Source organism: Panicum virgatum, chromosome 5N (assembly GCF_016808335.1).
Source record: "Panicum virgatum strain AP13 chromosome 5N, P.virgatum_v5, whole genome shotgun sequence".
In the NCBI taxonomy this organism is placed as follows: domain Eukaryota; kingdom Viridiplantae; phylum Streptophyta; class Magnoliopsida; order Poales; family Poaceae; genus Panicum; species Panicum virgatum.
The window spans coordinates 49773249-49786717 of NC_053149.1; the positions used below are offsets into that span (position 1 = coordinate 49773249).

Below are 13469 nucleotides of genomic sequence, written 5' to 3' on the forward strand. Positions count from 1 at the left end.
GAGCCGAGGTCGAACTGAAGCCGAGACGTTATTAAGATCCGTTTGGTATAGCTGTATAATCTCATTAGAACAGTTGGTAAACCAGCTTTTATACATCCAAAATGTATCGAGGATCGGGTAATTTTACAATCAACCGATCGCGGGTAATCACATTTTTGCAAATCCCCCCTCTACTCTCATGTGCCCCCTTAGATGTTGATCCGATGGTCTAAATTAGAGTTTGCACGGGTTAGTTTGCACCTGATATGTTCCCTTTTTTGATGAAGCTAAAGTTGTTTTGAATAACATTTGGCGAAATACTTCCTCCGGATGAAGCTGTGTAAAGCCACATTATTATGACTTCAATAGCTAGTGAAAGCACAAGAATAGCTTCAGATTTGAAAGCTATGCCAAAGAGACCCTAATTTTTGGGTTTTGAATAACATGCTAGCGGTAGTGTACATAAGAGATGGATTGATGGTATTGACAATAGGTGAGGAGACATGTATATAAGAGATGGATTGAATTTGATAAATTAATAGAAGAGAATTATATCTAGGCATTTAGAATTTTATATTTATTATTTTGTGTCTATTATAGCCTCTGTTCTCAAGGCGGTAAGACGGACGCCTAGCAAGATGGGGCGGCTGGACGCCTAGGCGAGCAAGGCGGGCGCCTAGACGAGCAAGGCGCAAATCGGTGGACGGCGCATGGACGCCTAGGGGTCGCCTAGGCGACGCCTTGAGAACAGAGATTATAGCTTATGCGACATAGGAGCTTGCTAGCTAACAAAGCTCTAACCTTCAACTATATTATTTTAATTTTACATCGTTGAAAATTTAATAGAGGTAGCAGAGTGTATGAATATACTATGCAAATGTGAATTCTCAAGTTTCATTGAATATCTTAATCTCGGATTAGAGTCGCGAGCTCTAGGTTGGGCTCAAGCTTGGCTTGATTCCTGAGTCTCGAGCTTTTCTGTTAGCCCTACTAAAATCCTCCATAATGTGTACCTTGAGTGATGCTTAGAAAGAAGAGAGGATTGAAGCATCACTCCGCGCGCTATAGGAGGAAATGCCTATTTCAAGTGATACTAGAAAAATCCGAAGCGGGGCAAGAACATGCACCGATGCTAAGTTCATTAAAAATTATTTTGCTGGCTCTTACCTGTTCTAATTGCCAACTTTCACTCACAGCTCACCTCGGTGCTCGAGAAGAGAAATAGCAGGAGCAATACTATTTAGGCTTCCATGCCCATTCTTTTGTACACTGCAGTTCTAGAAAGTCGATGCCTATTTATTCACTCTCTCTTTTTCAAGCATCACTGGTTTATTGTGGAGCTGAATCATGAATGCTCTGCAGGTCCGCATGTATAGATCAAATAGGTATGATAGGGTTTTTTATTTACCTTTCTTTCTTTTTTGTACTCCTATCTTTTCTTTTTAACATAATAGATGGAATAATAAAATTAGTTGATCATCTTTTAAATAAGCTAAGGCCCTGTTTGGAATATTAGCCTATGGCTAATTTTGAGTGATAATATTTAGTCTTGAATTAGTAGGCTAAGAATTATCCTAAGGTGGGTTGTTTGGATTCATGTGCTAATGTCCACCCTCTCTCTTCCATTCTCATGTCTAGATGTGTGTGCATACTCACCTTTTTGTGGGGACCATGCAAAATTAGCCTCATTATCATCTTTTGGAGGGGCTAAAGATTTTATGAGGAATAATTTACTTTAGCTCAAAATTATTCCACATGTTTGGATGAATGAGGGATAATGAAGCTAAAAGGTGAGGACTAAGGATTATCGTATCTAAACAGGCCCTAGGCCCGGACGACCAGTAAATCCAACAGGCCAAAATATCAGGGAAAGCCGGTTAGAGGAGTAGAAGTAGACTGGGCTTAAACCAGCTGGATCCATTTCTAGCACATCGGGCCCAACACGATAGGTGCGCGCATAGCCGTTAATGGGAGGTGTACACAGCTTCTACCTCTCTCTGGACTCTTCTCAACAGCAGCGAGAGGGCGATTCTAATGCGATCCGTCTTCCTCCTCTGGACCCGCCGGGTTCCTCCGGCCTCTGGTGGCCTATGTGTCGCCGGTGTGCTAGGGGAACTAGGGATCCAGGGGAGGATGTACATATCCCCTACTAATAGATTAGTATTAGGGTTGGTTTTCCTCTTGGTGAGAGATTCATCAGGAGTTTTTTTTTTGTCTCTTCCATTTTCTTTTCTAGCGATGTTCTTGGTGGTGGTGGGCGGAGCTTGGTGTTGCTCCAGGGACATGTGGTGCACAAAACTGGTGTTTTATGTGGGGGATTTGATATCGACGAGGTTCTTTTTGTTGCTTTCTTTTGCGTTGGTACTCGATTCCTCTATGAGCTTCTTTTCGCCAGTTGTGCCTATGTTGTCCATGGTGTCACTAGCATCGCAACCAACAACAGGGTTGCTGGAGGATGGAAGATTGTATCTACCGGTGGATTAGGGCTTGCGCTGCCGGTTCTTTTGTCCCTCCAGAGCATCTTCGGCGTCGGCGTCAGTGGTGGCGCGGGTGTCGGAACTGCTTTTGTGAGGTATATATCTTACTCCTACCTTGAGAAATCGGGTTGGAATTCTTCTGCTGGTGTCGCTTTGCTGCTTGGTGATTCAGAGTCGCCAGCAGTTCTTGGGGCGCCAGATCTCCTTCGTCTCGACGATGGAATTGGACGTTCAGTGATTCAAGCGTACATCGATTTCATCGGTGTGCCACTTGGTGCCAAGGATGGTTTTAAAAATCTAGATGTGGCTTCTTCTGAAGCTTCTTCGTCGAGCTGGAGTTCGGCTTCAAGTCGCAAGTTCGGCGTTCCTTTCTTTCAGGGAGAGAGCGGCGAGCAGCGGCTCCGGTCACCAGCAGCGAGGATCACCGAGGATATGTTACAAGGACTTGTTTGTAATTGTTTTTCTTTCAGGGTTGTTCTTGTAACTTTTGAATGTAAACTGTTATATTAATAAAATTATGTAACCCGGTTTCTCAAAAAAAAAGCCGTTAATGGGAGGTACAAAATCACCATATGACATTAGCATGCCATGTTGCACGTGACTGAACCCGTGCTGATAATGAAGCCGTCGTTATCATATCTCTCGCTCCACGTGATACCCGGTTATCATGACAAGAGCGTCCGGTGGGGACGGGGGACGCGATACCCGGCCGCTAGCTTTGTGGCGTCTCGTCGGCGGCGACCGCGACAAGGGACGCGATACGGTACGATGATCCCCTGGCGCGCACGGTTCCTAGTTTGGAACATCTGGAAGCCGAGGAACGGTGGTCAAGACCGACCAGGCCACGACCGTGTCAGCGCTAGCATGCATTTTGGCAAGCTCGGAAAAACGCTAGCTGCACATGCTCCGCTCCCTTGGACCGCCGGAGGGCTCAAACCCGTCTCGACCGTAACGCATCATGAGACTAATGAGCACATAATTAGCATATCATTTCCACCTTTTTGAAAAAGAAAACACGTTTTGAATTGAAGTTCCAGAATGCGCTGTTTTAAATTGCAAGTGCCACTTTGCAAGTAATCAATCAATCCGGTCTACCGCGCGCGCAAGTCGTCGCGTCTCTCTTTCTCTCCTCTGCCTTAGGTCACGCCTGCCCGGTCCGGGCCTGGCCCTTATACACCTCGGCGGCTCGCGCGCGGCACCTCCTCCCGTGCACCAAGAAGAGAATGGCCCGCTCAAGGTTGCAGGTGCGAGGGGCGTTGGCGACAAGAAATACTAGCTTCTAGCTAGAGCTCTCGTTCGTTTTCATCACTCATTGGCCCCCGCCGCCGGAAGTCCAGAACCTCTCCTCCCCCTCTTGCTCGACAGCCGGGGCGGCCGGGCTGCTCGGAAGTCGGAACCGGCGAGTGGTAGCCAGCGGCGATCGATGGGGTTCATGAGCGGCGAGGAGGTGGTGGTGACGCTGGCGCCGGTGGCCGTGTACTGGGTGTACGCGGGCATCTACGAGGCGCTGCTGCGGCACACCACGGTGCTGGACAGGTACAGGCTGCACTCCCGGCGGGAGGAGGAGACTAAGAACATCGCCTCCAGGAAGGACATCGTCAGGGGCGTGCTCCTGCAGCAGGGCATCCAGGTCGCCATCTCTGTCGCCGTGCTCAAGGTCAGTACTCAGTGTACTAGAGCTCAACTCTCCATCGTCGTCGTAACATTCTCCAAAGCCAAAGCTATATACAGTATGATCGAACTAGCACGCAGTCTCCTTCCTCCTTGCGTGCCGTTTCTTTCTCCGTGTTTGCATGCATGGGTTGGGTTCGTTAACAAAAAAAGGAGCTTGTGTGTTTCCTCGATATGATCATATGATAGACCTAGCTAGTACTTGACAGGAAATGGTCTTAGCTTGGTTCAGTAATAACAGTAGTGGACGGTTTAACATTAGCCCAAATGCTAAAACGATCGACGTCTGCCTTCGAAGAACATTTGTTTGAAGTAGGACAGGAATTATAAGATGCTCAACGCACTGTAAATTATTCACAAGCGTCGTAGGTGCTGTGGGTTGTGATTGTGTGCGGCGAGTTACTGTTAAAAGTATGTAAATAAATGATGGAACATCGTGTAGTAGTTACTTTTTTTTAGGGACACATCGTGTAGTAGTTACGAGGATGGTAGTTCGGTGGTAGGGATCAGAGCTGATCAATACCAACAGGACAACGAAGACTGCCCGAATCAGCGACGACGACACGTTTCTCTGGTCAGCCCTGGCGGGCTGACACTAGTTAAAAACATGCACTCGTGGGGAGGGGATCGGAGATGTTAAAACTGACACAGTGGCCTCGTTTGGTTCGCGCAAGAATTTTAGCATGATATGAATAGTGATATTTTGACCTCTAATTATAGTGTCAAATGAAAACAGTTTATAAAACTAATTCCAGAACCCCCACTGTAGCGACCTTGAAGAATCCAATAAGGCCTTTGACCACGCGATTAGAGGATGGTTACTGTAGCATCACTGTAGCCAATCATCGATTAATTACCGTCATTAAATTCGTCACGAAAAGTTACACTCATCCTTAAAAAGATTTTACAAATAAACTTCATTTAATATTTTATGCATGCGAGAATTTTTTTTTTGAAAAACATACGCGCTATTTTTGTAGGATGCCAAACAAAGCCAGTGTATGCTCGTGACCAGCGTGCCGAGAGGGGGCAGCTAGCTCCAAGCCTCCAATTGGTCAAAACCAGGTCAAACATGTGCTCGCACGAGGTTCCAGACGGCTCTGTATCATATGTAGTGAGCCTGTGACGAACAATGCATAATTTATCCATCCGCTCAAACAAAGAGAACTTAGCTGCCTTGCATTTGCATTTGCACATTTCATAACTGAGTTCTCGTTTCGTTTTTAGTAGCTGTTGTACATTGAATGTTTGGATGTTAATTCAAATATTTGAATATCAATTTAATATAAAAATAATTGTATAAATTACAATTAGAGCTTTAGATGAATCGATTAAGTTTAAGTAATGTACGATTAGCGAATGGTTACTATAGCAATTAATAGTCGAATTATGGACTAATTAGATTTAATATATTCATCTCATGATTAAACCACGAGTTATAAAAATCATATTTGTAATAAGTGTATATTTAGTACTTCCAATTGATGTTTAAATATGAGATATGATAGAACTTATAATAGAAACTTAAAAAATCTAATCTGGCTGAACAAGCGAAGAATTTACAATCTTTAGGCCATGTCTAGATGATGTGCCCAAAAATTTTAGGAACAGAATTTTACTAATTTGAAGTACTAAATGAGGTCTATTTATAAAACTTTTTCCACAGATGGGTTGTAAATCGCGAGACGAATCTAATGATAGTAATTAATTCATGATTAATTCATAATTAGCGGATGGTTACTGTAGCATCACTGTTGCAAATCATGAATTAAGTATGTTCATTAGATTCGTCTCGCGATTTACAGCTCATCTGTGTAAAAAATTTTGTAAATAGACTTCATTTAGTACTCCATATATGTGTCCAAATATTCAATGTGATGTTTTTTGGTGTAAAAAGTTGGTATCTAAACAAACCCTTACTAGTATAGTATATGTTATCGAATTGACTGCCAGCGTGGGCGTGCCTTTGCCCTTGCCCCTGACAACACCGGCCAGAGCCCAGCAGAGCCTTTGCCATACTTGGCTGCTGCTCGGCCGCCGCTAGCCCGCTCTCATCCGAATGGAGGGAATGGAGGGCATTAGGGAAGCCCTGAGACTGACTTCAACAGCAAAATTGCAAATCGGAGAGGTAAATAGGAATTGCCTTCCGTGACGAGCATTCAAGCGCGAGTGCGCGACCCTTGCTGCCCGCCTGCCCGGCCCGCACAGGTGTCTGCGACGCTGGTCAATGGCCTCCTTTGGTTCGTGCTGGATTTTTAGTGTGCTATAAATAATGATATTTTGATCGTTAATTACGGTGTCAAATAAAAACAGTTTACAAAAATAACTCCAGAACCCCACGCTAGTGACCCTGAAGAATCTAATAAGACCTTTGACCACGCGATTAGAGGATGGTTACTGTAGCATCACTGTAGCCAATCATCGATTAATTACCGTCATTACATTCGTCGCGAAAAATTACACCCATGTCTAAAAAGGTTTTACAAATAAATTTCATTTAATAGCTCGTACATGTGAAATTCTTTTTTCAAGAAATATGTGTTTTTTTAGAATGCCAAACAAAACCAATGCAGCTGGTGTCCCCAGCTCCCCACTCCCCCGGCCTCATCAAGCAGCAGGTGTCCCGGGAGCCGCGACAGGCGGCGCACGGGGTAGCCTTCCTGCACACGCGTACGTGACCTGGCCCGTGCACGGTGCGCGCATCACGAGAGGCTTTTCATAACAACTCCTCCCTGACCGATCGATCACAATTCCCAACTTGGGGCCTGCTTAGATCTTTACATGTAAACGCAAAAAAATCGTAAACGCATTAAAGTGAAACGGAATCTTGCTAATTTGAAACACTAAATGAAGTCTATTTACAAAACTTTTTGCATGGATGGACTGTAAATCGCGAGACGAATTTAATGAGCCTACTTAATCCATAATTTACAATAGTGATGCTACAGTAACCATCCGCTAATTATTGATTAAACATGGATTAATTAGCATTATTAGATTCGTCACGCGATTTACAACCCATCTATGTAAAAAGTTTTGCAAATAGACTTCATTTAATACTTCAAATGACTTATTTACATCTTTACAACTTTTTGCAAAATGGACTAAACACACCTTGTTTCAGTTGCTCGCCACCGATCCTGCTCCATGCTCATTTATGGCACCAACAATGGCACCCTTCCTTCAAAAAACAATGGCACCGATTGATGATCTTTTCGGCGTTCCTTTATGTGCAGCTGGAGGGTCGCGGCGCCGCCGGCGACGGCGACGGCCGCGCGGCGCCGCCGGAGCCGTTCCTGGTGTCGGCGGCGCGGTTCGGCGTGGCGATGCTGGTGCTGGACGCGTGGCAGTACTTCATGCACCGGCTCATGCACTCGGTGCCCTGCATGTACCGGCGCTTCCACTCGGGGCACCACCGCGTGGCGGCGCCCTACGCGTACGCGGCGCAGTACGGGCACCCCGTGGACGGCGTGCTCACGGAGACGCTTTCGGGCGCCGCCGCGTACCTGGCATCGGGCATGCTCCCGCGCGCCGCCGCGGCCTTCTTCGCCTTCGCCACCGTCAAGGGCGTCGACGACCACTGCGGCGTGGCGGCGCCGTGGAACCCGATCCAGGCCGCGTTCCGGAACAACGCCGCCTACCACGACGTGCACCACCAGCGCGGCGGCGGGCGGCGCAACTTCTCCCAGCCCTTCTTCGTGGTCTGGGACCGCCTGCTCGGCACGCACGCGCCGTACGCCCTGCGGCAGAGGGACGGCGGCGGGCTCGAGGTCAGGGCCTTCAAGCCGGATCCGACGCGCTAGCAGGCTGGCGCCACACCAGGCCAGCAGGGCCGGCCTCGTTTACCGTTTAGTTTTGGCTTGTATCAGCTGGGTCCTGTGTGACTGTCTCTCTCTAGTGCTGTGGCTGTCCATGTCAACCGTGTCTTGTGTAGCAGTATGTATAGGTACCGCGATTCTGTCTTTGTGAGGCTAGTGTTTTTTCTACGGCAGACTTAGTGTTAGACTGTTAGCTCATGGACTGTTAGGAGGAAGCAACTTTCACCTTTGCGAGATGTAAAAAGGGTAGCAGATGCAGATAGACTCTTGAGGCTTCACATTGCAGGAACGGGAACCATGTCGATCACAGCAATATTTGCATCTGACATAAAGTTTAAATTCAAACAGCTGGCAGGCTGAACATACTGCTGCCAGCAGGGCCGGCGGACCTAGCGCATAGCGCCCCCATGTACATGAAAAAAAGTAGTACATGCCTTCCGCCAGGGGCGAGCGAGCTCGGGCGGGGCTCTACAGCCTGCCCGGGTGGTCCAGGTGGTCGCTGCAGTTGGTCGACGGCACGGCCGAGAGCTCCAGCTTCCCCGTCCACTCCTCGCCAGGCTTCAGCGTGATGGCCCGCTCGACCGCGGCCGCGTCGACGCAGAGCATCTGCTTGTACTCATCGTCGCCGAAGTCGACCATCGTCTTCGACTTCTTCTCCCAGGGGTTCCACACAACTGAATGCAGAGGACCAAGATAAATAGCAAGAACCCAGTTGTCTGGAGCGGAGCCAGGAATTTGTTTTTTTTCATTATTAGAGGAGGCCAACCATGCTAATTTATATAAAAATTTAATCAAAATTCAAATGTTCAATGTAAATTTGGGAACCATGGGGGGGAGCAGGTTGTTAGAAATTTCGGCTGCTCTTTGTTTGGCGTTGCAGTAAAAGCAGATCATCATGCATCTTACCAATATCTGGGAGCCCCTCTTTTCGTACGATGAATGTGCGTTTCTTTTCATGGTCAAGAACAGCAATTACGCATGGGGAGCCAACATAGACTCGATCAACCTGCACATTGGTACCCTCTTCAGATTTAAATATCCCCAATGGAGAAAATTGACAAGAGCGACACCAGCAACATGCAAAAAGAATAAGCACACCTTTGACGACCTGAGCTTCAATATGAACTAGTAGTGAACTATTAAGACTCAAAAGTAATTAATGAGAGCGACATTATTACATCGACATCATGCAAAAAGAATATGCAACACTCGGGGAAATCTTTACAATATGGAATTGATGCACAAATCCATGGATGCAACTGTAGCCATCTAGCCAAAAGGTAATAGTAGCAAGCTTTCTCACAAATGAACTAATCCTTATAGCTGAAATTCTCAAATAAACCCCATATATGCATGTTGCAAATATATCAAAGCAGAAGAAAGTACCTCTTCTTCAAATGTTATAGCATCTCCTTGCTCGGTAAACCGTTCTCGCTGGCTAAGGTTGTCAAGATAATCAAGGGTCTCCAAACCTTCTATCCTCACTTCACTGGAATAAACATGCAGAACATCAACATATGTATAACATCGTATCGTATGGAAAACAGAATGGTTCTTGTACTGTTCTACAGATTGTTAAAGCATGTTAGGCATATCCGCACAGCTCAAAATGAAATTTGGTGTCATTAAGGCCCAAGTTAGGAGCATGCATTTCTTCATGGTAAAACCAACATATCATATCTCGATCCAATCAAGTTCAATTCATGGATTTAGACACTTTAGGCAAGGATACTGACTAACTTGGTGACCCATCGAGACTTTGTCCAATTCATGTTGGTTCATTTTGAATTTGTATGGATTTTGTTAATTTACAGCACAAATCTCACTTTTAAATAAAAAAGGAAGGTGAAAAAACATAGCATCAAGTTAAGCACATAACAAGGAACTCGGTGGAATTAGAAAGAATCAACCATCCAAATTATGCCATACCTGATGTCAGAAACAGAAAGATATGTATGATAAGCAAATGCGAAACTGAATGGCTTCCCATTAACGTTCCTGATACGTGATATCAGTGAAAGGTCTCCATCCATTGAAAGTGAAACTCTGAGGCGTAACTCAAAACTGTAACACAAATTTAAACCAAATCAGATAAAACATCTATATTCAAATGGACACACATTTTCACATAAAGCGTATGCTTATCTGTTAAAGATTGATTTACACTAGCTAAAGGGAACATAGTTTCATCAGACAGGCACGCTTGCTAAGACAACCATTAATGTCCCTTGTCAATGAACTCACAGAAATCAAACATATTACTTTGTCACAGAACTAAGTAACTTAGCTTTGAGTAGATGCACTCAATTATTGTGCACAGAGAATCCCGTCTAGAACATGACAGGTGTAGCCTGCTCAGATTCCTTTTCTTTAAGCAAAACATGCACATGGAATTGAATCATGGATGAAGGATCATGCCTTTGAGTTTATTTTAAATCTTTGATTAAGAAAAGCTAAAAGAATAGAAGCTTCCCTAATTTATTCCCCAATTGCAATTTTCTTATATACATCATGAAAAATTGAAACAGAGCCAGGTCCTGACAAATCAAAATCATTTGCAAGATTTTCCACGGGGACACATACCCTGAGCTATTCAACCAACAACCTCCCTTCATTTTCAGACCGCGGAGTTGATATGACTTCAACATTTGCTTAGATTTAACGGTACCAAAAAGATCATATATGCAATTCAAATACAACCATGTCAAAGTAATTGTCATCATACCAGTGTGGCCAGCATTTCAGGTCATCTTCTGATGGCTTTAGCAGAATGTCAACAGAAGCTTTGTTGTTGTTATTATCACCATAATTTAGTCGTGGAGCCTCTTCATCTATTGTCCATATCTTGTTCCTTGCAAATCCATGCTGCTCCAATGTTCCACAGTTTCCAAACTGACAAAGTTAAATATTCAAAACATTTAGTACTCTCCTCACTTCAAAAGCAAATTTGCATGCACGTTTAATATTGTCCTCGCTTGGAAAATGTCAAACTTTTGCATTGTCTATTATAAACATAGAGTGGACAGATATACTGCAATACCTGTGGGAAGCATATTGGGATTCCACCACGTGTCGCTCTTGGCGGCTTGAAGATCGCCTGTATGCGAGGAAAATAGCAAAGTAAGCATGCCGTAACTTATCGTTGTCTCAGCAGGGAACATCAGGTTCGCTGAGAAGTTTTAGTGTACAAACCACAATTACAGAACAGAAAAATGTCTGCCAGTATAATCTAAGGATAAAGGGTAATAGATAACTAATCAAATGGAAGGGACTGATTCTGAAATATTCAAAACAAATTTCCCAATCTGCCATAGAGAGCGAATCAATGAGTCGGCCATGCCTTCGTCCAATCACATAAACTAACTACATATTTGGAGTGAATCAGTGATCCGTGTAGTAGAAGTATTCAATCAACACTAGTTCGATTTTCTAATGTCATCAAATTGTAAACGCTGATAATTTTTTTTGCAAAACACTCGAAATGAATATTTATGAGAACAGTAACCAATTGGTCACACTTACAGTTACAGGATCAAATCCACATTGCCACAGATACGACCGCGCAACCAGCACCGGCAGCTGAAACAAACTCACCTTGCTGCTGGTGAAGAGGAGCTCCTCGCCGCGGTCGTTCCTCCACGAGACGACCTGCCCGCCGTGCAGGCAGACCTGCTCCCACAACCGAACGGCCGCATCAGACAGACCACGCTCCTCGCGGGACCAAGAAATGCCGAACCGATCGCCCGTCGGAAACGGCAAACAGAAATCTGAGGCAGAAGCGGACTCACCCGGACGGAGGCCCCCCTCGGAGACCGGATCGCGACCTGGTCGGCGCCGTTCCAGTCCTTGGTCACCTCGAAGCCGGGCCACTGCTCGGAGCAAAGCCCCATGCTCATCAACCGGAGGAGGAGGAGGAGGAGCAGCAGCAGCACCACCACCACCACCACCACCACCACCACCACCACCACCCTCGCGCGCGAGAACCGACTAGGCACCCACTGCCTTCCCGGCGCGGGCACGCGAGCGAGCGAGCGAGAGCACACGAGCGAGAGAGCGAGCGCCCGGGCCACGAGCAGAGCTACAACCACCCCCTTCTCACCAACCAACCTAGTACTCCCCTCGCTGCAGCACTAGTCTGCCTCCAGCGCTACCACCGCCCCAACGACGCGCCGGAGACGACAGCAACGGCAGCAGGGGTCGCCATTGGAACAGATCAGATGTTACGGCTCGCTCCCCTCCCCTCTACGACGCGCCTCCCCCTCGGCCCCTTGTGCGCGAGAGGAAAAAGGAAAGCGAAAGGCTAAGCCCCTAAGCCCAAATCTCGTGACACCTACGGGAGCAGAGCAGCGCAAAGCGCCGCGGCTTTTCTTCTTCTTCTTTTTTCTCCCGCCGCGCACCACCAACCACCGGCGCCCCGCGCAAGAGAGATCAACGGACCCGTCCACTCCACGCCCGCACGGCAAGGAACGGCGCGCGGCGGCAGCAGCTAGCAGAGGCAGAGCAGGGAGGCTGAGCTGGTGGTGGCGGTGGGAGGAGCAGGGGAAGGGGAATGGTCGTGGACTCGTGGCACGGGAGGGAGATCTGCCCCGTCCTCCTCTGGCAAAAGCGGGCACCGCACATGGCGGGGTGGCGTGGCTAGGGCGCATCATGGGAGCCACCTCGGCGGGCAGGCCAGGGATCCGAGGGAACAGCTGGAATCCGAGAAGCGCGGGGGTGGGTGGGGCAGTGTGGTGGGCCAGTGGAGCGGGCCGGGGCGGGGAGACCCGCACCCGAGAGGAAGAGATAGGTGAGTCGCATGTGGCCGCACGAGAGGGGGGGTACAGTGGCGCCGCATGCCCTGGAGACGGAGACACGTGCGCTGGGAGTGGCATGTGGCCGTGCATGCCCGAGTTGCCCACGGGACGGCTCTCTCTGAACTCGAAAACCGTCGCCACATCCAGCAGAACACTGTGTCATTCCAATAACTACGCTACATTTAGATTCTGTTTAGATCACTTTGCATTTTGGATTTTTGAATTTTTGAAAAGAAATCTTCAACATTTGAAGTATTAAATATATGCTAATCACAAAACTAATTACAGATCACGTCTATAAACTACGAGACGAATCTAATAAGCCTAATTAATTCATCATCAGAGCATGTTTACTGTAACATTACTGTAGTAATTTAGTATTTAATCACGTTTTAATTAGGCTCATTAGATTCGTCTCGCGATTTACAGTCTATTTGTGTAATGTGATTTATTTTTTGATTACATTTAGTACACCATGCAAGCGATTTATAAAAAAAAATTAAATTTTGTATTTTGAGATCTAAACAGGGTCTACAAAAACTTTTCATGTAAACATCTCTTCTCCTCGGCTCACAGGTCGCAGCTCGAAATGCTAGATCCACTCGAATTTATAAAACGATGACGCACCTAATAAGAACATTTTATGGTCAGCTAGTACTAGTAGGCACATTGTGATTCAGAAACAATCAACACATTCATTACAACAGTTGCGCATGAACGAGTCATGTATC

General features: G+C 46.5%; 2 protein-coding genes across 3 annotated transcripts; one reads left to right on the forward strand and one right to left on the reverse strand.

Moving 5' to 3' along the window:
* Window positions 1–3688: 3688 nt before the first annotated feature.
* On the forward strand, window positions 3689–8019 carry LOC120674252 (sphinganine C4-monooxygenase 1-like). The gene is made up of 2 exons (XM_039955400.1): window positions 3689–4113; window positions 7364–8019. The coding sequence occupies exons 1-2, from the start codon at window positions 3880–3882 to the stop codon at window positions 7928–7930; spliced, it is 801 nt and encodes a 266-aa protein (XP_039811334.1). The 5' UTR covers window positions 3689–3879; the 3' UTR covers window positions 7931–8019.
* A 180-nt stretch (window positions 8020–8199) lies between these two features.
* On the reverse strand, window positions 8200–12557 carry LOC120674251 (putative glucose-6-phosphate 1-epimerase). 2 transcript variants are annotated; one of them, XM_039955397.1, is made up of 8 exons: window positions 11734–12557; window positions 11468–11614; window positions 10986–11042; window positions 10671–10837; window positions 9875–10009; window positions 9332–9434; window positions 8852–8951; window positions 8200–8619 (listed from the first exon to the last, which is right to left on the reverse strand). In XM_039955397.1, exons 1-8 carry the CDS (start codon window positions 11839–11841, stop codon window positions 8414–8416), a joined length of 1023 nt encoding a protein of 340 aa, XP_039811331.1. In that variant the 5' UTR covers window positions 11842–12557; the 3' UTR covers window positions 8200–8413. The 2 variants fall into 2 exon arrangements, with proteins under 2 accessions (XP_039811331.1, XP_039811332.1); XM_039955398.1 differs by having other exon boundaries at window positions 11540–11614; window positions 11734–12556.
* Window positions 12558–13469: the final 912 nt, after the last annotated feature.